This window comes from Kryptolebias marmoratus, linkage group LG17 (assembly GCF_001649575.2).
Source record: "Kryptolebias marmoratus isolate JLee-2015 linkage group LG17, ASM164957v2, whole genome shotgun sequence".
Lineage (NCBI taxonomy): Eukaryota > Metazoa > Chordata > Actinopteri > Cyprinodontiformes > Rivulidae > Kryptolebias > Kryptolebias marmoratus.
Genome location: NC_051446.1, coordinates 20,886,857 through 20,910,336, shown reverse-complemented (window position 1 = coordinate 20,910,336; position 23,480 = coordinate 20,886,857). Strand labels below are relative to the sequence as shown.

General features: G+C 44.2%; 2 protein-coding genes across 5 annotated transcripts; one reads left to right on the top strand and one right to left on the bottom strand.

Moving 5' to 3' along the window:
- The first annotated feature begins 410 nt into the window (after positions 1 to 410).
- On the top strand, positions 411 to 11,611 carry msh2 (mutS homolog 2 (E. coli)). The gene is made up of 16 exons (XM_017437294.3): positions 411 to 674; positions 829 to 977; positions 1,887 to 2,171; positions 2,260 to 2,406; positions 3,022 to 3,171; positions 3,529 to 3,662; positions 3,739 to 3,938; positions 4,012 to 4,121; positions 4,224 to 4,347; positions 6,072 to 6,222; positions 6,369 to 6,466; positions 6,804 to 7,049; positions 7,123 to 7,327; positions 7,406 to 7,653; positions 8,262 to 8,437; positions 8,524 to 11,611. The coding sequence occupies exons 1-16, from the start codon at positions 467 to 469 to the stop codon at positions 8,695 to 8,697; spliced, it is 2,805 nt and encodes a 934-aa protein (XP_017292783.1). The 5' UTR covers positions 411 to 466; the 3' UTR covers positions 8,698 to 11,611.
- On the bottom strand, positions 11,459 to 22,656 carry fbxo11b (F-box protein 11b). Of its 4 annotated transcripts, none has more exons than XM_017437307.3 (22): positions 22,316 to 22,656; positions 21,091 to 21,254; positions 20,803 to 20,884; positions 20,500 to 20,644; positions 20,257 to 20,386; positions 19,402 to 19,485; positions 19,121 to 19,253; positions 18,868 to 18,974; positions 17,989 to 18,100; positions 16,515 to 16,621; positions 16,300 to 16,437; positions 15,996 to 16,213; positions 15,721 to 15,901; positions 15,501 to 15,623; positions 14,930 to 15,015; positions 14,740 to 14,816; positions 14,523 to 14,666; positions 14,336 to 14,446; positions 14,142 to 14,249; positions 13,944 to 14,052; positions 13,596 to 13,694; positions 11,459 to 12,807 (listed from the first exon to the last, which is right to left on the bottom strand). In XM_017437307.3, the coding sequence occupies exons 1-22, from the start codon at positions 22,401 to 22,403 to the stop codon at positions 12,678 to 12,680; spliced, it is 2,676 nt and encodes an 891-aa protein (XP_017292796.1). In that variant the 5' UTR covers positions 22,404 to 22,656; the 3' UTR covers positions 11,459 to 12,677. The 4 variants fall into 4 exon arrangements, with proteins under 4 accessions (XP_017292796.1, XP_017292807.1, XP_037836656.1 ...); XM_017437318.3 differs by having other exon boundaries at positions 20,500 to 20,641; XM_037980728.1 differs by having other exon boundaries at positions 20,824 to 20,884.
- Positions 22,657 to 23,480: the final 824 nt, after the last annotated feature.

Genomic DNA, 23,480 nt, shown 5'->3' with positions numbered 1-23,480 from the left:
GTTTTTTGTAAATTAAATGAATAAACTGAACTAAACATAAACAAATAAATATAAATATTTTGAATTGAGAAACCAACAATCATAGGACTTATTTATTTAGTTTTAGCTAGATTGCTAAAACATCTACAGAAAACAAAAAAAAAAACATGAAAACAATAGTGTGAAGGCTGAAGCGGCATTCAGACAACTATGGGGACTCAAGATGTCTAAATATACTTTAAAAGTTAATATTTATACCTTCAGTATAAAGTTATTATTTGTTTCCAAATGTCAATTATTTTCTTTTGCGTGCTTAGGCGGCGGTGGCGGACATGTTTCCTCCCGCTTTCCCCTTAAAATAAAACCAAAGAAGAAGAATCAGAAGAAACGTTCCGCTCACGCTGCGCCTGCGCCGTTTCCATGGAAACAGAACGTAAGGGCCACGCAGCTTCCTGTTTGCCTGCCGTCGGTGGCGGGAGATTCCAGCATGGCGGTGCAGCCGAAGCAGAACCTCTCCATGGACGGCGCGGCCGAGCACGGCTTCCTGAACTTCGTCTTCTCCATGCCGGAGAAACCGGACACCACGTTCAGGATATTCGACCGGAACGACTACTACACCGTGCACGGGAAGGACGCCATGTTTGCTGCGAAGGAGGTGTTCAAGACGAACGGGGTCATCAAGTATTTGGGCTCAGGTAACAAGAGCCTGCGGCTTTGCAACGAGCATGCTTAACTTGTGTTTTAAAATGCATGTATTATAGCTGATTGTGTACATTAGGTTTACTTACAGAGGTGTAGGAAATATCTGGTTTTCTCATAATAAATGTCCTAATTGTTGCTGGTCAACAGGAAGTCGCCGGCTGGAGAGTGTGATCCTGAGCAAGCTGAACTTCGAAGCCTTTGTGAAGGACCTGCTGTTGGTAAGGCAGTACAGAGTGGAGGTGTACAGGAACCACAGCAAGAGCAGCAAGGAGCACGACTGGAGGATCGACTACAAGGTGATCCTTCTTTACTTCCCAGAACCCAGGGCACATTTAAGACCTCCTGTCCTCTGCAGAGAGACTTGGAGGACAAATAGGACACCGTAAAGTAGCCCTTGGTTGGGAGGTAGCGCTTTGAGCAATATCTGCGTCGTTCAGGGGTGACGTTTTAACTGCTGAATATCTTATTTTTTTTCCAGGTTTATTTCCACCTTTCTGTGTCAATCATTGCAGGTTCATAACATTTAGTCTGTCTTTCATGCCCAGAATAAACCCAATTACAAAGTAAGTGATTCTGACCAATTAGACGTTGATCTCTGATTGTTTTGCAGCGATTATGTTCTATGACCCAACTAAAACTGGGGACAGTGGTTAGCACTGTTGCCTCACAACAAGAAGGTCCTGGGTTCAAGCCCCGGGTTGGACCTCGGATCTTTCTGCTGGGTTTTCCTCCCACAGACTGAAAACATGCATGTTTGGGCACCTTCAGGCCCAGGCCTCCCTTGAAAAGGATATCTGAGATCTCAATGGGATTTGCCTGGTTAAATAAAAGGTTAATAAATAAATAAAACCACCCATCACTTGTCCAGTGTGGTGCTGGACTGCTTGGAAGGATCGCCGCATGTTTAAGACAGACACAGCACTTGAATCATGCCTCCAATATTCAAACGAAACTAAACTCTTTGCTTTTTTTTTAACTTTCTAAAATACATGTGTATACTGATTTCTGCAATGTGTTCCAAAACACTGTTTCATATTAAGTGCTTAGTGTTATAATGTGAAAACAAGTTTTTTTCTCAGAATTTTTAAGAAAAAAGAAAAAGTGTTTCAGAAAACAACCTTCTAGAGACAGCTCTGCTAATAATAAAAGGTTTCTTTGTGTTATATTCGGTCTGATGTTGTGTTCTTCTCTTCCTCTGAACGCAGGCCTCTCCGGGAAACTTGACTCAGTTCGAGGAGATTCTGTTCGGCGGCGGGACCGGAGCGGAGGTCTGCGCCGGCGTTGTGGCGGTGCGGCTGGCGACAGGGGCCGATGGGCAGCGGGTGGTCGGGGTCGGCTACGTGGACGCGGCCCAGAGGAAGATGGGGGTGTGCGAGTTCCCCGACAGCGAGATCTTCTCCAACCTGGAGTCGCTGCTCGTCCAGATCGGCCCCAAAGAGTGCCTCCTGGCGCAGGGCGAAAGCGGCGCCGATGGGAACAAGCTGCGGGAGGTGAGCGACGCCACCTGGACGTCCGCGTGCGTACAGAAAACCTCACAAACTGACGCAAAACGAGGTGCGTTTTTTGTTGTTTGCTCAGGTGGTGCAGCGAGGCGGCATGCTGGTTTCTGACAGGAAGAAAGCCGAGTTCAACAGCAAGGACATCGTTCAGGACCTCAACAGGCTGCTGCTGTCGAAGAGAGGAGAGACGGCGGCGAGCAACACGCTACCAGAACTGGACAAGCAGGTAGCTCCATATCTGACGACAATCTGAAACCAACAAGCTGATGGTTCTGTAGGTTCATACAGAAATAGTCGAGACACGGCCCACCCAGTGATGCGTCTGTAATTCAAACCAATCTTGAAATGTTGTAAGAAATCAAATTTACTCAGCTGTGATCATCAGACCAGCGGTTTTTCTTATCAAGTCCTAAATGTGTGGAAGTGCTCTTCATCTGTCATGCAAATCTCACTGAACTGTCTCAAAATACCAAATCTGCTGAATGTTTAATGGTCAAGTCAGATTAATTTAGAGCCCTTTTCAGCAACAAGGCGGTTCAGCATGAAAACACAAAAATACAGAGCAAAAGTAATTAAAAAAAAGCTAAACTAAACTTATCTATAACTTGAGCTAAGGTAATCCTAGTGAAATAAATGATTAAAAGTAACATAAACAGATAAAAAAACTAAGCTAGGAAATTAGGATGTAACTAAACTTATCTAAAACAAGTCATGCTAGAGATAAACTGAGGAAGATGTAAGATAGATAGTGATGTCATTTTTTGCTGTTCGTGCAGACCGTGCCAGCATTTTAGTTAACTAAAAGTTTGACTTCAGGTTTTAAACGTGGCTTCATTCCCAGGTGGCCATGTCGTGTTTGGCTGCAGTGGTGCGCTTCCTCGAGCTGCTCTCTGACGAGTCCAACTTCAACTCCTTCAGTCTCACCACGCTGCAGCTCGGTCAGTACATGAGGTTGGACCACGCTGCCGTCAGGGCTCTCAACCTCTTCCAGGTCAGTGAAGGTGACCAGCGTCACGGGGCGCCACTGTTTCCTCTTGTTAGAGCTCGTTTCACGTAGAAAAGGATGTCAGGTTTGCGTATTTTTGTATAAAATCATAAATTTGTGAGAGGATGAGATGGCGTGTCTCCAAAGTAGATGTGGGAACTTAAATTGGATTTACAAACTCCTAAAAGATAAAATAAAATAGATAAGAGGGATGGGAGCCCCAACTAAAACAAACGTAAGAGAGAGAAAGCTCAAACCAGCCAAAGATTTAAAACTTATAATCCAGTAAAATTCAAATCGGCTTAAATATTTTGTCCTGATCGATCCGATCAATATCTTATGTGTTTCAATGCTTTCCTCCAGGGTTCCCCTGATGACACCAGCGGAGCTCATTCATTGGCCGGCTTGTTGAACAAGTGTCGAACTCCGCAGGGGCAGAGGCTGGTCAACCAGTGGATCAAACAGCCGCTCATGGACAAAACCAAAATAGAGGAGAGGTAATAATATGGGGGGAGAGGTCTGGACGATCGGGGTCTTCCGCAGGACGTTTACGCCACAAATGTTTGCTCACAGGCTGGACCTGGTGGACGGGTTCGTGTGCGACTCGGAGCTACGGCAGACTTGTCAGGAGGACCTGCTGCGCCGCTTCCCCGACCTTCACCGCCTGGCCAAGAAGTTCCACCGTCACACTGCGACCCTGCAGGACTGCTACCGCGTCCACCAGGCCGTGAGCCAGCTCCCCGGCCTCGTGGCGGCGCTGGACAGATACTCCGGTACGCGCAGACCTGCAGGTGAGATGAACGTGTGTTTTAAGCCTCCGCTTCAACGTGTGTGTGTGTGTTTTAGGCAGCTACCAGGTGTTGCTGCAGGCGGTGTTCACCTCTCCTCTCAGAGACCTGCAGACAGATTTCACAAAGTACCAGGAGATGATTGAAACCACGCTGGACATGAACCAGGTGTTCATCTCTAAATGCTTGCATGTATATGTTTAATTTTTTTTGCCTTTACTTCTTCTCTACATGTGTCATTCTTCTGTGCCTTGTGCGACCCCCGTGTAGATCGAACACCACGAGTTCCTGGTGAAGGCGTCGTTTGATCCGGTTTTGAGTGAGCTGAGAGAAAAGATGGACGCCCTGGAAAAAAGCATGCAGGCTGCGCTGAGCAGTGCAGCCAGAGAATTAGGTGATCCCATGAACACAAACATAAAAAAGGGCTTCAGTTTCATATGAGAAGGTTATAGACTGTTGGGGTTTTTTTTGCTTCGTTTTTAAGAGGATTGCTTGTCTAAAGTGATTTTAAGAGTTCTGTGACAAAAAGCCTGAGCTAATTATTCTCCCCACGTGGGTGTCATGTGCAGTCTAATGTATCCAAAGCTTTAAATTTGGCTCCCATCACGCCTGACTAAAAAGTCTTCTCATCACTGAGATATCCACAGGATCTGAGTTTGAATGCAACTGTTTAAACTCCGACCTGATAGAAAGTTTAAGCTCTTGAATTAAATCTTAAAATATTTGAGGATAAATATTTCTGTTGGTGGCAGTTCTATCGTTCGACTAGCAGCGGAATGTTAAAAACTGGGATGTAAATAGTTATTTACATCGTCTTTCCAAACGAGGACAATCTTTAGCTACGATATTCTGAAGTCTCACTTTTTGAAGGAGCAGTTTTGGTTCGCTGGTATCTGCTGGCGTTCTGCCCGCCGTCATTCCGTTTGAACCGGGTTAGGGTCCGGACTTCTTTTCCTTTTCAGCCATTTTGTTGTGAGTTTGCTGGGATCACCTGATCGGACAGGTGGCCTCACATCAGACTCTTAAGAGTTTCCCAGTCAGATCATGGCTGCAAACCAAGCCCATATCACCGCCTTCCACCGCCGTGCTCGACAGTTGGCACGTGGTGTTTGTGCTGATGTGCTGGGTTTTTTTTTTTTTGCCAGATGACACGACGTGCATTGTAATCAGACATCTTTGTTCCCAGCTGTCCGAAGAACGTTTTGTGACACGTCGTTGTAATCAGACGTCTTCGTTTTGTTCTCGTCTGTCCAAAGAACAGCTTCTATCAGACGGCTTGTGGTTTCTTTAGCTGCTGTTTTGCAAAACAAAGTTGTTCTGCCAAAAACCTCTCAAAAGAGAAAGAGGCTTTTTTTTCTGATAAATCTTCCAAAGTTGCCTAAACGAACTGCCACAAACCTGAACATTTAACTGTGAAGTCTTTAAATGTAATGTTTGTTTTTTAGTTATTAGTATTTTTGAGTTTTGGCAACTATCTTGTAAATAGTTTCAACTTGCCAGCTGCAAACCACATCTCTAAAATCCTTGCTGATGACTTTCTTCCTTCCTTGGTGTTATCTAACAAAAAACATCTGCTTTTATAGATCAGTTTGTTTGATTATCAGCACCTGGCTGCTGCTGTTTTGGAAGCTGCACATTAAAAAAAAAAAACTAACCTTCTGTCATTTCACATAAAAAAATCAGCCAGAATCTCAAAGATTCTGATTAGCTTAGATTGATATATTTTATTAATCTATGCCTAATAAAAAACTTGATAAGACTTTTTATGGAGCCCTCGTAAACATAGAAATCTGTGTTTTCAGTTATTGAGTTCACAAGAACAATTTTTGCATAAGTGCTTGTGCCTGTCTGTTACTGAAATGTCTGGATGAGTTTTAATGACGCTTGCAGAAAGTAACTGTCGGACGTACATCTACAGCTGATTCAAAATGGCTGCAACGCTGTAAGTTTTAAAGACATTGAGCTGAAGTTTGATTTGGAAGTAGCTGAGAGTCCTTCTCAACACAACCCTGACCCTGAGGCATGAGATCATGCGTGATGTTATGAGCCCCGTCGTTTCTCAACATGAGGCTTTGCTGTTGTAATCTGAGCGAGCGGTTGGGTCTTTCTGCGCTTCAGGTCTGGAAGCCGGTAAGACGGTGAAGCTGGAGTCCAACGCCGTGCTGGGTTTCTACCTGAGGGTCACGTGCAAGGAGGAGAAGAGCCTGAGGAACAACAAGAAGTTCACCACGCTGGACGTTCAGAAGAACGGCGTCCGCTTCACAAACAGGTCCGTCCCGCTGCGTCACACGTCCGAGGTCAGCACGGGATGAGCCCTCTCTGACTGTCAGCTGACGGGCCTGACCTTTTATTTATTTTTTAATTTTTTTTTTGTTTTACCCCACTCCTTCCCCCATTTTTTTCACGTGTCTGCAGCAAGCTGAGCTCTCTGAATGAGGAGTACACGAAGAGCAGGGAGGAGTACGAGGAGGCCCAGAACGCCATCGTCAAGGAGATCATTAACATCGCCTCAGGTACCGATTCTTATCACATGCTCCTCATCAGCGTGGCATCGATTTTACCCAACACAAGATTCGATGGTGTCTTCGCTACGTGGAAAAAAATGCGCGCTAACATCTGTAAACTCCCTTATGTGGCTTTTAAGAAATTGATTTATTTCACATTTCCTCCAAAGGTCAAAAACTGTAACATCTTTTCAAGTTTTCTAATTTCAATTAGCTTTGGTGAGGTTTAGGTTTTCTGCAGTTTCTTTTTTTTTTTTAAATCAATTTAAAAGTTTTTTTTGAACACACTCCAGGCTCTTGTCAGTGATAATTCATTAAAGAATTTTGAATGATTATGCAACTCCAGGTTACGTGGATCCCCTGCAGGCGCTGAATGACGTCGTGGCGCAGCTGGACGCCGTGGCGAGTTTCGCCGTGGCGGCCGTTTCCGCTCCCGTCCCTTACGTCCGGCCCCGGATCTTAGATGGCGGCTGCAGGCGCTTGGAGCTGCTGCAGGCTAGACATCCCTGCATGGAGACGGACGCCGACACCGCCTTCATACCGAACGACATCACCTTCGTCCAGGGCGAGAAGAGCTTCTACATTATAACGGGTGAGAGACGCCGCGGCAGAGCGAAGACGAGAGGCTGGGTCGACTTACGGCTAACTCTTCATCATGTCTACAGGACCGAACATGGGCGGCAAGTCGACGTTCATCCGGCAGGTGGGATTGATCGCTTTGATGGCGCAGATTGGCTGCTTCGTGCCATGTGAAAAGGCGGAGCTAAGTGTGATTGACAGCGTCCTGGCTCGAGTGGGAGCTGGAGACAGCCAGGTGAAAGGGGTGTCCACCTTCATGTCTGAGATGTTGGAGACCGCTGCCATTCTGCGGTAAGGACAAACGCACCTTCGCTGAAAGCAAATGACGTGCGCGCGCCAATTTTCTCACGCGCCACGCCGTCCCCGCAGCTCAGCCACGGAGAGCTCGCTCATCATCATCGACGAGCTCGGCCGAGGGACGTCCACGTACGACGGCTTCGGGCTGGCCTGGGCCATCAGCGAGCACGTCGCCTCCAAGATCGGCTGCTTCTGCCTGTTTGCCACTCACTTCCACGAGCTGACGGCGCTGGCGATGCAGCAGCCCACCGTCCACAACCTGCACGTCACCGCCCTGACGTCCCACAACACCCTCACCATGCTGTACAGAGTCAGAGCAGGTCGGCGGGCGACAAAGTCCTCCTCCTCCTCCTTCCCTGCTTTTTCTTTACCCAAACATTTTCTGTTGAGTTACAATTCAGCACCCACACTTTTGTTTTCCTGTTTTCTTTTATTTGTCCATAAAGGCCTGCACTTGTAAAGCACTTTATCTAGTCCAAGGACCCCAGAGTGCCTCACACTGCATTCGGTCATTCACCCATTCATCCACTCATCCACACACTGATGGTGGTGAGCTACATTGTAGCCACAGCTGCCCTGAGGCAACCCCCCCGTTACAGGGCGAACCCCGACCTCCTGAGCCACTTCCTGTATGTTTCTGCAATCTAACTGTATCAAAATGTTCGTCTCATTCAGGAGATGGGAGCCATGAAAGTTCATACTTTCTACATCTAATGATAACTGTCTGAGAGTTTCATTAAAGCCCATCCAGTAGTTCATGAGATATTTTGCTAACATGACAAATACAATGTTGATTGGCCCGTCGTACCTCGACTCCAGCACCTAACTGTCATAAATAAGAAACACACTGTTGATTTACTTCACTAATCTGGTAAATGAAGTCTAAATACTGACAAACAAACAAGCTAACGAACTGAAGTGTCTTCAGGCGTGTGTGACCAGAGCTTCGGGATCCATGTTGCCGAGCTGGCGTGCTTCCCCGCGTCAGTGCTGGCGGTGGCGAAGGAGAAGGCGGAGGAGCTGGAGGAGTTCCAGGAACCTGCAGGGGATCATCTGAAGCAGGAGGGGGAGCCGGAGGCCAAGAGACGGCGCACGGACAAACAAGTAGGGCTTTGTTTTGAAGAGTTCCGCCGTAAATAACGACTTGGACTTCCTGACACGTTAAAGACGGCGTTCTGCTGTGTTTCCAGGAGGGAGAAGATCTGATCCAGGACTTCCTGCAGAAGGTGAAGTGTCTTCCTGTTGCCACCATGACAGAGGAGGAGGTGAAGGAGGAACTCAGGAGAATGAAGCAGGAGTTGGTGTCCAAGAACGCGTACATCAGTGGCCTCCTCGCTCGCTGCGTTTCTGTAAAAACCGCCTAATTTTTCAACCTAAAGCCGAGAAAAACCAAACTAGAGTTCCTGTATAGTTTTTCAATAAAGAGTTGGTCTTTATAAATAAACCAGGACTTTCTGGGGTTTAAAACGCCGCTTTCTGAAGCTCGCTGTGTCAAAACAAGCTCGTCTTTATCCGGCTGAGGTTTCCAAGAACTCCTGTATAATGTGGGGGCGGCCATGTTTAGCTGTTCGCCACACTTCTCATCGATTCATTCGTGTTGGCTTTTCTGCTGTCAGGGCTGCGTTCTTGAATGTTTCCTCTGTTGGTCACATTTGATAAAATTGCAACACGGGTTTAGCTGTGTGTAATTCAAGTTTTCCCCTGAAGAAGTCTGAGCTGACGCACGGAAAAGGAGACGGCTTGTGTCCAGTTCCTTACTCCGATAAATATACTCCTATGCCCGAAAAGGTGTTAAATTCACCTGCATTTAGGGACGTCATTCTGTCGGTAAATATGTGATTCTAATTGTCCAGATTTCTCCATTTGGGTCTTAACTTAAAGAGCAGACCAATCAAAGATGGGTTCCAGTTCCATCTTGTCCCAAGCTGTCTTTAGGATCACTTGCTGGCTGCGTTGGAAACACAAAAATGGCTACAACTCTTTAGATTTTACAGATATTGAGCAAAAAATTGGAGCGCTAATCGCTGAAAATCATTCATGACTCTCCGAGCGTCACCCATAGCCCTGAGCATCAACCCCCGTTTGTCTGTTAGCAAAATACCTCCTAAACCTCAGCTTTTGAAGTCAACTCTATTCACAGCTAATTGACCTTAGCGAACACGTAAAGGGCTATAACTCGGTTTTAGATGCCGAGCTAAAGCTGGGTGTGGTAGTAACTGATCACGACGCGTACTCTGAGCGCTAACGCGTCTTCCAGGTCCAAGGTCGAACTGAAAACTTCTGTAATGTCCTCCCTTCTCATCAGAAGAACATCTTTGTTAGCCGAGCCTTTTTAAAAACACGTTTGGGCTCAAAACGAGCTTTGAGTCCCACGTTGGGACGCTCGAGCTTCTGAGAACGGCGCGGTCTCCCAGACGTGGAGCGATCCACAAACATTTGAAACGGCACTGTTCGCCGTGTCGAGACAAACACGCCGTCAGCTGATCGGGGTTTCCAGGAAACTCGGGTCAAGCTTGTGTTCTGCATCAATTCCTGCGAGTTTTACAGTAATCAAGGCTCTCCCCTATAGAAGACTGACTGGATGCTTTAATTGGAGTCTGTAGCTTCTTAATTTGTCTTTTTAATACTATATTTGCTGTAGTTAAGGTATGGGTTACTTCTACACCCACATCATTATACTCACACCTCTATGCTTCAATACAGGTGAGTGTACTTCATTTATTACTCAAGTTAATTAAAGTCACAGTGGTTAATTTAAACAAGTCATTACTTCTGAGGGCTGCTAAGCAAATAGATTTAAAAACCAGTGCCCTGGTTTTAAATAAATTAGTTACTGATGAAAAAGATCAAACCCAGCCTGGACTTTAAACCACTGCTTTAAACAAAATGTTTTTTCTCTGAGAAATTGTTCTTAAAAATGTTCCATATTCACGCAGAACTGTATGAAGGTGTTCCCACTGAGCTGTTAAAATGAGTTCATGTCGCTCGTTTAACTAAATACTTCGTTATTCAACCACTGGATTATTTTTTCCCCCTCTTCATCCTCTTTCTTTAATTAGAACTAAGAGATCCTAACATTCCAACAAGACAAAATAGCAGAAATGCTGCCCCCTGCTGGTTTACGTCTATCTCTGCCATAAACATTTTTAGTTTACAGATTAATTAATATGCTCATAATTTACTCAGCTGGTAGTTAATTCAGAGCTAAACACATTTCATACAACACTTGCATGCAGCTTTTAAACATTTAACTCAGGTTAGTTGGTTTCTGCTGCTTTTTCTCATTTTTTTAAGAGTTTTGTCTGAAGCTAAGAGTCAACTTCTTCCTATCCTGTCCAAAATATGTCCCGAATCTTGCAGCAAAGCCTTGAAATAAATCGTAAAAAGTATACACCAAAATGTGCTTCTTGCTTGGAAATAATGTGCTGCGGTTTTGTAGTGGCAGTCTGTTGCACATTGCAGATAAAATTAACCAAAAACTGCAAGAAAAAATGTTTTCGGTGAAACGTGATTAAATGTTTCGCAGCTCAGAAAGACCAAAACAATTCAATATTTAACTGAGTCACGGAAAGTTGGACTTTTACATGTCCGAGCTGGCGTTTTAATGTTTTATAGTTTCTACACAATCACACTTTTAAGTTTTTAGGAGTTTTTTTTTCACACATCAACTATCAAATTATCTAAAAATTGTAAATCCATTGCAGATTTATTACTCTGGCGACTCCTTTTGGTGCAAATTATCCATCAAGACGTGGGGAACCATAACCCCACATGGGAGTAAAAGCACCAGAAAGCCCCGTCTCACAGCTTTCAGGGGCAGTTTGAACGAATAAAATTGCACAAAGTAGCGAGGAGTTGCGGTAATTTGAAATACACGTGTGCCGCGGCGTCACCGGTGACCCCCGTGGCTTTGAAAGGGTTAAATCAAACCAGCAAAACGACTCAAGCGTCGACTTTTCAGCCACAAACACCCAAGTTAATAAGATGATAGCAGTTACACAAGGTCCAGCTGAAACAAAACACAGACGTCTTTGATCTAATAAAGTTTTATTTTCTTAGAAATGGCAAGTTTTCGTTTTTTTCTTTTGTCTTTCTAAGAAAGTATACCCCTTTTTGAATTCCAACTAGCATCTACATAATGGTTATTGAATACTTCACAATATATTAAGTCTAGATGTTATGATACATGCATACGATTCAGGCTGCATGAGGAGCCAAAGTCACCACGATACACTGGAGGAGGGGAGGACGGGAGGGGGCGACTGCAGACTGACTTTAGTTCCAGTTAAAAAAACAAAAAGGAGCTTGGTTGCCTCCTATTAGAAACCCTCTCCACAAAACACTGACTGGATCAACATATAAACACACACACACACACTCGCACAACTTGCACTGTACACAAGCACATTTACACACCTCTTTATACAACCGTGGAGCCACTCCACCTGTCATTTAAACTAACACGCAGGAGAGGGTTTTATAGTGTTTAAACGAGTTTCTCTTTCACAGAAAGAATTTCAGCACTGGGACGTTTGAGTTTCTGCAGTTCGACGAGGTGGAGGGGTGGAGTGGGGACGTTAACCAAAGAAAAATAATAATAATTATAATATATAATAAAATAAAAGACATTCAAATACAGTCAGCTTTTTGCTTGAAAATACAAAACTACATGAGAAAGAATTGAAATAAAATTCATTGATCAGAACATTTTTTTTCTTTTTTTTAAAAAAAGGCCCAAGTGCTCCATCAGACACACAATTATGTTGTTTTTTTGTTTTTTTATCCACACAGCGCAACATTCACACATCCATTGCCTAGTTACAACTGTCTGAGCATCCAACGGGGTTGGCAGCTGCGAGGAAGCAGGAAGTCCTATTTTTTTTGTTTCTCTTTTTTTTGGACAGCAGTTGTCAAGAAGAATAAGAAGAAGAGGATAAAACCGGGTGGGTGGGTGGGGGCAGATCTTCGTGCTTCAAGTGCCACCAGCTGACCTTCATCAGCCCCTCACAAGAAAGCCCTTCTCTCATCTCCTCCGTTCACAGACTGCGGTGAGAAATAACTCCCGGGGAGGAATCTCTTCAGGCCGTTCTGTCACTTCGTCTTCAGCTCCCTCTGGTGACCTGCAGCAGCGAGTCCGGCTGCAGCCAGAGGAAGCCGCTTCCTCTTGGCAGCCTCTTCCGCTTGGATCCCAATCCGAGAGCGCCACGATCAGAGTCTCTCTGGGCTCCTTTTAGCTGCTGGTGGATGCGTGCATGGAACTGTGTGTGTGGCCGTGTGCAATGTAACGTGTTTTCTTTTTTTGTGTGTATGCTTATCTGAGGGCGTTTCGCTCAGCCGGACGCCTTCAGTTATGCTGCAGCGTGTTGGACTCGATGGGCGGCGCCGAGTCATACAGAGTGTCCGTGTCGTGCGTGGGCTCTCCGGCCAGCGTGCACGGGTTGGACAACGTCCCCGCTCCGCAGTCACAGAAAAACCTGGAGCACACCATGCGTGTAAAGGTTAAAGACATTTAAAGCTCCCCTTTTACCCTGACAACCAATTAAAACAGGAATTATCTCCTCTAAACGGTGATAAGACGCACCAAAACTCTTAAATCCCTAATTTCTTTAGATTTTACTTACAAAACAAACAACAAGATGTCATTTTGAAAATTCTCGTCCAGCAATAGATCAAGTCTTAAGAGTTTTATTTGGATGTTTGATGTTTTTCCACTCAGTTTTACTTCTTGAACTTCATTAATTTCAATATTTTTTCCCCTTTATGTCATTTAAACTGATTCCCCAATGCCTAAAACCCTCAAATTAAAAGGAATAAACTTGTGTTATACCAACACGCAACGTTAAAAAAAGAAAAGATTAACTTGCATTTTTAGGAACATTCTCTTACAAATTACGTCATTGTAAATTTCTTTAAAGAAATAAAAACTTTTAAGATTCTAAAAAGCATAAAACATTATTTTAGCACTAATAATGTGATTAACAAATACCAAAGCAATAAACTCGGCATGCAGTAGATGATCTCAGGTCTTTGCTGGAATTCGTTTTCAAGACTTTCAGATTTTGTGTCGGCTGAAGGTGCATTACTTCATAAATTTTATTTCAGCAAACTAGAGTAAAGTCCAAAATAAAACTTCAGTACTACCTTTAAAATATCACAGAAAAGGTCTGAATCTCTGAGGGCAAGTTCTAAGTTTAAACATGCAGTTTTGTTTCTAATAAGTGACAAACAGTGAGTGGGAAAAAAAAAAGCAGGCAAGGCTTACCGGTCGTGCCGTATAAACTCTACATCGTGTCCTTGGTGGCATTTTTTGATACAGTTAACACAGATGGCGTTCCTATCTGTTGTATTACAGGTGTGGCATCTAAAACGACAACAAAGAAAACAAAATTAAACGTTTAAAGCATCTACAAACTGCTTAGACAGTAGGTGTAAATAAATGAAAGGTATCTTTAGATCAGGGGTCCCCAGTCCTGGTCCTGCAGGGCCACTCTCCTGCAGGTTTTAGTCGTTCCTCTGGTTTGACACACCTACAGGCTTCTGCAGGGAAACAACTAAAACATGCAGGATAGGTTTTACATGCAGTACAACCTGATTTTTTTTTAAGGTTTACCTGTAGAAGTCGTGCATGGGGTAACTGGTGTAGCTTGAGATCTTGTAGAGACACTGTCCTCTGCTCACCGCCTTCTCAATGGCATCCTGATTATGTTGGATTTTGTTATCTGAGATAAACAAAACAAACGAAGGTGGTTAGTGAGCGGATCTGTGGCCGAGCCGAGCTTACCAAGTTCACCAATCACCTCCTACCGACCTTTCATCGTGACGTTGACTCCCGAGGCCAGAAACAGGCCCCCAAAGCGATTGTTGAAGATCTGGTTGCCCTCCAGAGTCGCGGTGGCGTGGTTGGTGATTTCAATGCCTGGATGATCAAAATGAGAAGCACACTGTCAACCGAGAGAGGACGAACTCAAACGTTAGCGTTCTTGAAGAGTCTGCGGAGCCAACCTGCTGCAAAGCCGTCAAAAATCCGGTTCTTGCGGAGTATGGGATGGCTGTTGGTGCTGATTAGCACACCGGCCTGAGCGTTCCTGAAAATGTCGTTCTCTTCCAGCAGACCTGCAGACGACACAAACCCACCATGAGCTACGCAGAAACGGATCTTTCTGATGATATGCGCCGTCCGTTTAAGCACCTCTGCCTCCGTTAAAGATGCAGATGCCCCCGTCTCTTCCGTCGTGGATCTTATTTCTGCGCAGAGTGGGGTTGCTGTCCGTCTTGATCCACACCCCGGCCATGGCGTTGTCAAAGATCTCGTTGTCCTCAATTAAGCCCAGACCTGCGAGGCGACAGCGGGATCAGAGGAGGAGCTAGCTGCATGCCAGAACGCAGCGGCGGAAGGAAACACGCACCTGAGTTGTAGACTAAAATCCCTCCATTCTGGCCTCCCCATATCTTGTTGCGTCTGATCTTTGGGTTGCTCCCCGTCCTGTGAAAACAACAAAACAAAAAAATCCCTCATAGATGTGCATCCTAAGGCTTTCATGCAGAAGAACCTGCTTTAAAATGTTTGTCTTCCATTATGTAAGTAAGGGCTGTTACCTTATTTGGACACCGGAGTACATGTGATTGTAAATATCATTGTCTTCCAACACGCCGTGCCCATTGTCGTAGAAATATACGCCAACCTGGAAGAGACAAGAGGACATTTTAATTCATGGCCAGAAAAAGGATGTTTTTTGCTCCTTAAACATCAAAGAAATACATTTAAAAAGTGTGATCACAATACTGCAAAAATCATGTTATTTTTACCCAAGATCATCATCTTGTTAGAATATCATACATTCCCTTATTTCCCCAAGAAACAAACAGTCATCTTTAAATCTTAATGTTTAAGTTCTTCACATAATAACTACGTCAAGATGTTCTATTACCAAGTTTGGACAACACGACATAAAAGCTAAACTAACATTATTGACAATATTGTTTTATTGGAAGGGGTTACTTTCATTTCCATTAGTTTTAAATTTGAAAATGTGTTCAAAATACATGAAAATCATTTATTGGAATGAATTACATTTGTAATTAGAGGTTCTACTAATCGTAACGGCATTTATTCATACTTGTGCCCGGTTTGGAAAAGAATGCAGCGTCGGTGCGTCCCTAACTGTACCTGTTTGCCGCTGTGGATGCGGTTCTTGCGGAGGACAGGAGTGCTGCCCGTGGTCACCCAGACCCCAGCCAACGTGTTGCTGTAAACTTCATTCTCCTCGATCACTCCTTGGCCTTTCTCGTGCTGCGAAACGAAGCAGAATGTTTCAGCTAACTGGGAACCGTATCTGTTCTCGCTGTGCAGCAAAAAGGAGCATCTGAGAGCTGAAAAGTGCGTTTACCACATAGATGCCGCCGTGCTGTCCATCGTGGATTTTGTTATGCCTTACGATGGGGCAGCTGTTGGTTCGGATCTGGATTCCAGCCAAGGCGTTACCGTAGATGTCGTTACTCTCTATTAAACCTCGCCCGTCTCCGAATATGTACACCCCTCCTTGGTTACCGTTGAATATAGCGTTTCCCCTGAATGGTTAAAAAAGAAAAAATGGAAACAAGATGAAACATTTTGAGTTGAGCTTTTAAAAAAAGATGTCCTCAGAAAAGCGTGTGCTCTTACCGTATCGTCGGGTCACTGTTGGATGTGATCCACACGCCAGCAAAGTTATTGGCATAGATTTTATTCTCTATAAACTGGCCCCGCCCCTTCTCGTGGACGTAAATTCCTCCCGTTTGGCCGTGGTGGATCTCGCAGCGAACAACCGTAGGGTTGGCGTAGGCTTTCACCTCGAAGCCAGCGATGCGATTTCTGTGGATGTTGCAGTTCTCAAAGTAACCCTGAAACACAGAGCGGAGCGATTAGGGCGACCGAGAAGTCTTCTTCCTGTAAAACGTCGGGACCTGGCAGAGCCGGCGGTTGTTACCATGCCGTGATCGAACGTGAACACTCCCACATCTCGTCCGTGGTGAATGTGGTTGCGCCTGATGATGGGATTCCCGTGGTTTTTCACCCAAATTCCCGCTAGCGCGTTGTTGCTGATTTCATTATCTTCGTAAATGCCCTGCAAGCAAAATAGAAGCAAAGAGAACGTAAGCGCATTTGAGATAAAACGGAGGATAAAAATGCGTTTCATTTTACCTGCGCGTGGTCCGTAATGTACAGTCCCACGTTCTCACAGTCGCTAATGTTGCAGTGTTTGATTGTTGGACAGGCTCCTTGTCCGCTCACACACACAGCTGAACCCACTGAACACGAACACAAACAAGTGTCACACCAAACGCTCAAACACATTCAGCTCACAAAACAAAAACCACGGGGCACGAATGTCATCTTATTTAAGCAGCTTTCTATCATGTTTATTAGAACTTGAACGGCTGTCTGGAAACTAACCACCACCTGCAGTTCAAAGAAAACGAAAAACGATTTCTAAACCGATTACTCATCCATTGACATTTGATCTTCAGTAAATGGTAGTGAAACAACTTGATTAAATCAGTAATACATACACAAATATACTTTTCTTCAATCACTCTATACTTTACTACTTTAGTCGATGTTTAGGCGTAATGTCTTTGTTCGGTAAAAAGCCCAAATTCTAGGGTAAATGAAACTATATTTGATCTAAAAACAGATTTTCTCGCCCGTGGAGATTTCTTTGTATGTTTTTGGGGTTACAGTCTCTTCCTGTCACACCAAAAAAAATACTCCAAAACTTTCTGACTTTTCTCTGCTCCAATTAGTGTTTCATAGAACTGGTTTTCCTCAAGACGTGGTTCTTAATCAACACGTTTCTTTCAGTGAAAACAAAGATTTCGTGTTTATTTGAACCTTTATCTTGCACACTGCGCTGTTGGTGTAGCAACAGACCTGAATTTTACGTTTATTTAGACACAGTTCGTCTTGTTGTACACTTGTTAAAAATACTTTTGCAGCGTTTCTCAGTTCCGTGCATCTCTGATTATCCTAATAAAGATGCGAGGCTGGCGCCAATTAATCCACTTGGCTTTATACGGTCCAAATTTCCGCAATTTCCAGCATTACATACAGAAAATAAAAATGCTTTAATTATGATTACAAGGTGTACAAACTTTACTTAGCAGCTATTTATGCACAACGGACTGCAAACATCTCCAAAGATCAAATTCATCAACTGCTTTCCAAATATGTCGCAAGCAGTCTGGTATTTTCTTCAAAAAACAATTAAGCCGAATTGAAATGTAAATTATTTACTTAAGTGTGTACAGACCAGCCTGAAAACTGAGCACAACATCTTTAAATGACGACTACAATGACAGCCTCCTTGAAATAATCTAGCTCGGTACTAATTAATCAAATTAAACCTAACATGTACATTGTACCAATTAAAACTTATAAAACTCATTTTAATTGTTTTTTACAGTTTCAGGGCTAAATGAAAAATCTTAACAAATGAATAAGAGGTTAAATAATTGAATTTCTCAACAAAAAGTGCACAAAAACACAAGAGCTATGCACATAACATCCTTTCAGCAGATACTGTCTAAGTTTAAAATACCAGAAATAAAAGGATTCATCTACATTCTGGCCCTGAAACAAGAGGTCAGTGTGTGTGTGTGTGTGTTTGTGGAGGTACCTGTGCACGTGGAGCGGATGGTACAGTGGTCGATGTTCGGGCTGCAGTTGACGGTGATCTCCAGACAGTGGTGGGCGTTATGGTGCTGCGCTGATTTATCGTCTGGATTAAACTGAAGAAAGAAGAGACGCTGAGGTCAGACAGAGGCTAAGCTTACTGACAACACTTCTGTCTTCCCACCAGCTCCGAGCCACTGCAGGATACCACTCAGGTAATAACACATGAACATTATTATTCTTTGCAGTGACGCTTAACTTAAATACAAAAAGGTAAAGACAGTTAAGTGAAACTCGTGAAAGAGCCTTAAATTTAAATTTGCTGATCTGACAATATCCAGCTACTACGAAACAGGAAAAATAATTTGGTTGGACGTTTTCATTTCCTCCATGAGCAGAAAACATTCCCCGCTGCCTCTTTTCTATGTCTATAGGCGCAGCGAGTCTCCGCCAAGGTGGTTTGTCTGTTAGCAAGATTATACAAAAACTAATGAACAGACTGTGATGAAATTTTCAGGGACTGTTGGGGTTGTCACAAAAACAACAACAATTAAATACATTTTGGTGGTATTAAAACTTCTATATTAAAGCAACTATATTACATTTACCTTCTACAGACAATAGCGTTGCAGTTTTAGTTGCAAAGCCAAACAGCACAACGCTGCTGTAAGCACATATTGGCTCCTAGAAACGCAGGAGCTTCGAAGTGAGAGGCGCGTTGTTTTTAAACGCTGAATAAATAATAAAATCGCCGGACTTTCCTACTACACAAATGCTGTTTCACGAAGAATGACCCTCACCAAAAACAGTGGAACAAAAACCATTCGCTGTCATTCTTCATGTTAGTTTAAACGATAGAAGAAGAACGAAGAGATGCGTTCACCTTGATGGTCATGTAGCCCACATACGCGTCCTCCGAGCCCTCCATGAAGACGAACGTCGAATCTCTGGTGTTCTCTATGACGACCTTGTCTGCTACTTTACCGGGAGCTGAGGGCAAAGCAGAGACCGCTCATTAAATCCCTCGAACTCACGCAGCCGAGTGCGTATCAGCCTTCTTAAGAGAGCCATTGATTGCACGCGGCAGAGGCATCAAATCTTCAGTACCTCCTAATGATAGATAGCAACATGCTTACCGGCACCAATCATGGTGATGGGGGACTCTATATAAATCCACTCATCGGTATAGATGCCAGAATGAACAAAGATGAGACCGTCGAAGTGGGCTTCTTGAACGCCACCCAGCGCATCCTCAATGGTGTCATAATACTGTTAGAGGAAGGAACAGGGAAACACTTTCAGGTGGAGCAAACACATGCTTAAAATTCATCAGGGGGGCACTTTGGAAAGGTGAGTCCATGCTTAAAAAGAAGCTCTGCAATGCAAACCATCAATAATGGAAGGACTTTTCTCTTACCAGCATATTCTCCCTGCCTTTGTATCTGCCAGGATTACTGTAGAAATGCTCGGCGAAGCCTGGCTTTACGTGCGCACCTTTATACTGCAACACAGAAGCCGCAAAGATCAGAGTAAGTTGCTGCGGGTTAACAAGATCTTTATCCAAGCTGGCAATCAGACTACAACCCTTCATCAAATACAAAAAAAAAGCTGAATTTGAAACTAAAACTCTTTAGGTGCAATACTAATTTCTTTACAAACACTGCAGGTCATAAAGGCAGCAAGTATGCGACTTTAAAAATCTAATTTTCACAAGCAAAGGCTCGGGAGTGTTATGTGACAGATATGTTCTCAGTGTTTTGCTTCCTGTGCTTAACCATCCAGCAGATCTATCAGATGACTTTAAACCAACCATGACACAATATACTGACACGGGTACAACACAGATAATGATGTTTTGCGTCACATTTTCCACTTTTTGGCACCTTGATTCGACAAATATAAGCCAGTTGGCAGAAACTATCAAGATACCTGCAAAAGCTAAAATGATTAGTGAGAAATTAGTCAAATGTTTTGACTTCACCATGAGTGTTTCTGCTGTAATTATCCAAATAAACCATCTTCACAGAAACAAATGTGACGTTTTTAATCATCACAGCCATGCCTTGCAAGCATATTAAAAGCAGTCAAAGTCCAGCTTGTTTGCATAGCACTGTTCAACAACAGGCGTGAAACTCAAAGAAATGGACAAAAGCTAAAACAAAAGAAACAATAAGCAGAAAACTTTGAGGCCGTTCTTTAATTTTAGTGATGATACAAGTAGTAAAAAAGGTTATGTGATGCTTTGCAAAACCAACTGATTACAGCAACTCACCAGCTGCTGGAAGCTCTCCTTCCAAGGGTTTGGATGTTCGTGCTCCTCGGGGCTGACCTGGAAGAACCTGCCTGGCTCGGGATGCATCATGGGACGCGTGTACTCAAACACCTCCATGTATAGCCGTTTCCTAGTTAGATAAAGAAGGGAAAAAAGAAAAACACTCCGGCTGACCGTTTTCCCAGACGAGCGGAAGGAACGAAATGAGAATAAAGCAGCTCTTATGCGCTCGGCAGCACCCACCATAGGATGGGATCGTTTGCTAACTGGCTGAATCTCTTGCACACGCAAGCAGCCTGGCAAAGGTCCTGCTCCAGGAGGTAGGAGAAAATCTTCAAAACGACCTCATCTGGAAGCTTTTGCTGCAGATATTGTTCTGCTGGGGCTGCTAAAAGACACACAGTACATGAAAACAATATAATTCTGACACAAATCCTAACACTTCAAGGACAATGAAGTGTAGAGATGAGCTATTTTATCTAAATATATATATATATATGTGTAGAACAAAAAGCAGCACTGATTCAGTTAAGGGGCTGAACACACCTGGTAGGTCGTGGGTCTTACCGGACACTCGTGCCCGCTTGGCTCGATGGCCAAAGGCATCTGTTGATGAAGTGGAAGCTCCCTAAAAAAAATAAAAAATAAAAGAGGATAAGAGGGATATAAACTCCAAGTGACTCAAAAGAAAACTATCACTGCTGCTTCAGAGGAGGATGCTTTAAATCAGAAAACCCAATGATTGTATGGCACAACATTTCCACCAGTCATCCTGCAGACACCCCAATCTGCAGCGACATCGGCACGAAACGCAAACGGGAGCTCCGGTCTAACCTCCATCGGGCCCTTGCTGGGGCAGGCAGAGGCGGTGGCAGAGGCAGCGGCGGTTCTCTTGGGAAGCAGGGTCTTGCGTCGAAGCTGGTAAGGACTGTTCTGAGCACCTGGACCGGACTCCTCGATGGCCATCTCTGCTGCAGCTGCTGCAGGAGCCTCCTCATCTGAGAGGGGGGGGAAAAAAATGTCTCTTATGCATACAACCCATTCAACACACACACACAGAGAGGCCCTAACATGAACAAAGCTGCAATTAAAAATGCAATAAGGGCACCTTTTATTTAAGCACAATTTAATGCATATACATTAGGCTCACACTGTGTGCACACTGCGCAGGCTACATCGAGTCTAATAGTTTGTAAGGCAGACAAAGGTTGGTGATTGGTAATGGCAGATGCCTTCTCTGCAGCCAAACAAGCCTTTATTCGTGTTTAGTTTCTGGCCAGCGTGGATTCAACTCCTGGCCACGCAGAGTCACGCAGCTCTTTTGTGGCGCTGTCAAAAAAATAAAAAATAAAAGCCAGGGATGGAGCAGATTAGACCCGAGCGGCTAATGGCTACGAACTGAACTGCGTAGCTGGCAAATCCGCCGTGTAAACAAATCGAGCCGCGACCAGCAGCAGGCACCGGCAGCCGGGGTGGGGAGGTGGAGGTGGTGGGGGAGGACGATCCGGCGAGACAAAATGGTTCACGGCAAAAAATGACACAGCTGATCTGCGTGTGGCCTCCAGGAGCCGGAGCCGCTGAGGGTCTGGAGCTGGTTGTGTGTGTGTGTGTGTGTGTTTTTTTTGTTTTTTTTTTTTTTTGTTAACGTTACACCCCAAAAATGGCAGTCCGCAGATTCACGCCCGCAGAAAGGGGGCTGTGACAGCTGGGAATGCAGCAGCCGGAGCGGGCGAAGAAGCTCGCCGATTAAGCGTTAAATGTTAAAGTCGCTCCGTTTGCCTCCAGCTGAGAAATACGAGCCACATACGACGTCCCTGTAGCTACATACGACATTACGAAGACAACCCCCCCAACCTCCTCCTAACCTCCCGATTACTCAAGCCAAACAAAGCCCGGCCTGGCCTGAGCCACGGAGCGAGAAGCCTCGGGTTTTCCTACTGAAGCTCCCGCCGCCCCCTCGGCGACGCTGAGCAAGCCGTGGTTACGTAAAGACCGGGATCGGGGCTAACGAGCCGGGGCTTTTTGTGCGAGACCATTAGCCAGCCGTGGCCTAGCTTACCTCTGTCCCCGTTGTTTCGTTCGAGCTGCACCGGGCGCGGCCTCGATACTCGCCTGGGTCTCCTGTTGGTGGCTCTGAGGGAGTTCATCTGGGGAGTTGGTTGTCGAAAAATAGACCGCTATCCTCGACCGCCCGCTGCTAAATGTTGCCCTCGACTGAAACTGCCAGCGAGACAACCCTTTTCCCAGACACCCCTAAAGCAAATGTGCTAAAAACACACTGGTATTTGGGGTGTAAATGTATTCTTTTTTTTCTACGTGGTGTCTCAACTACCCAGTTTCGCCGCTCGGTGCCAGCTCCGTCTCTCTCTTCGTAGCAGGAGGAGCCATTAACCCACACGGGAAACAATCGCGAGAATAATAATAAAAAAAAGAAGAACAGAACGTCAGTTCGACCAATCACGTGCGGCGTTTCATAACATCTTACAGCCGCAACCAATCGGAAGCGTTGTAACAAAACGACTCAACGAACCACACTGTTGGGGTTTGGAGTCGGTCAAGCGGTGATTTGATCAATGGACAAAGTGAGCATAAAAAGGCTCATACAGTTAATTAAAACTCCAAATTTACATTTTTAATGGATACCTGTGGAACAAAACACACCGCTGTCACGGTCAGTTACGAAACCAGGACAGAAAAGGAAAGAAAAAGCTGGTAAAATCCAAAGAAAAACGTTCAAAGACCTTCAGGAAGCCTGGTTTTAAACTTTTGCACAGCACTGCATAGGTAAAGATTTAATTAAATAAAATTAACACCTAAATATCATATTTTAGGACATGTAAAGATTAGAAGGTCATTTTGATGTAATTTGTATTAGTTTATATAAAAAAGAACAACTTATTTCCTTTACTTTATAAATAGGATTTTACTGTTTGCCCTGTTCTGTAAGTAATAAATGAATAATGTAGAATAAAAATAAGCACTTATTTATGTTGAAACAAGTCTACATGATTTAGTGAATAAGAGATGAAAAAAGACTGTAAATTCTTTCTTGTGTAAGTCAGTTCTGCTCTTCAATTTACAGATTTGCTTTGCTTATTGTAGTTTTATTAGGATTGGAAGCCCATTATTAATACGTAATAAAATTGTTTGTCTTAGCTTTTTAATTATAATGTTTATGTCTTTAAAATATAATATTATTTCCTCAATGAGAATGTATAATTGTA

Coding starts and splice junctions, on each gene's coding strand:
- msh2 (XM_017437294.3), top strand. CDS start 467: ATGGCGGTGCAGCCGAAGCAGAACCTCTCCATGGACGGCGCGGCCGAG. Junction 3,939..4,011: donor GGCGCTGGACAGATACTCCG/GTACGCGCAGAC, acceptor TGTGTGTTTTAG/GCAGCTACCAGGTGTTGCTG. Junction 8,438..8,523: donor GACGGCGCACGGACAAACAA/GTAGGGCTTTGT, acceptor CTGTGTTTCCAG/GAGGGAGAAGATCTGATCCA.
- fbxo11b (XM_017437307.3), bottom strand. CDS start 22,403: ATGAACTCCCTCAGAGCCACCAACAGGAGACCCAGGCGAGTATCGAGG. Junction 21,255..22,315: donor ACGAAACAACGGGGACAGAG/GTAAGCTAGGCC, acceptor CCCCCCTCTCAG/ATGAGGAGGCTCCTGCAGCA. Junction 20,885..21,090: donor CCAGCAAGGGCCCGATGGAG/GTTAGACCGGAG, acceptor TATTTTTTTTAG/GGAGCTTCCACTTCATCAAC.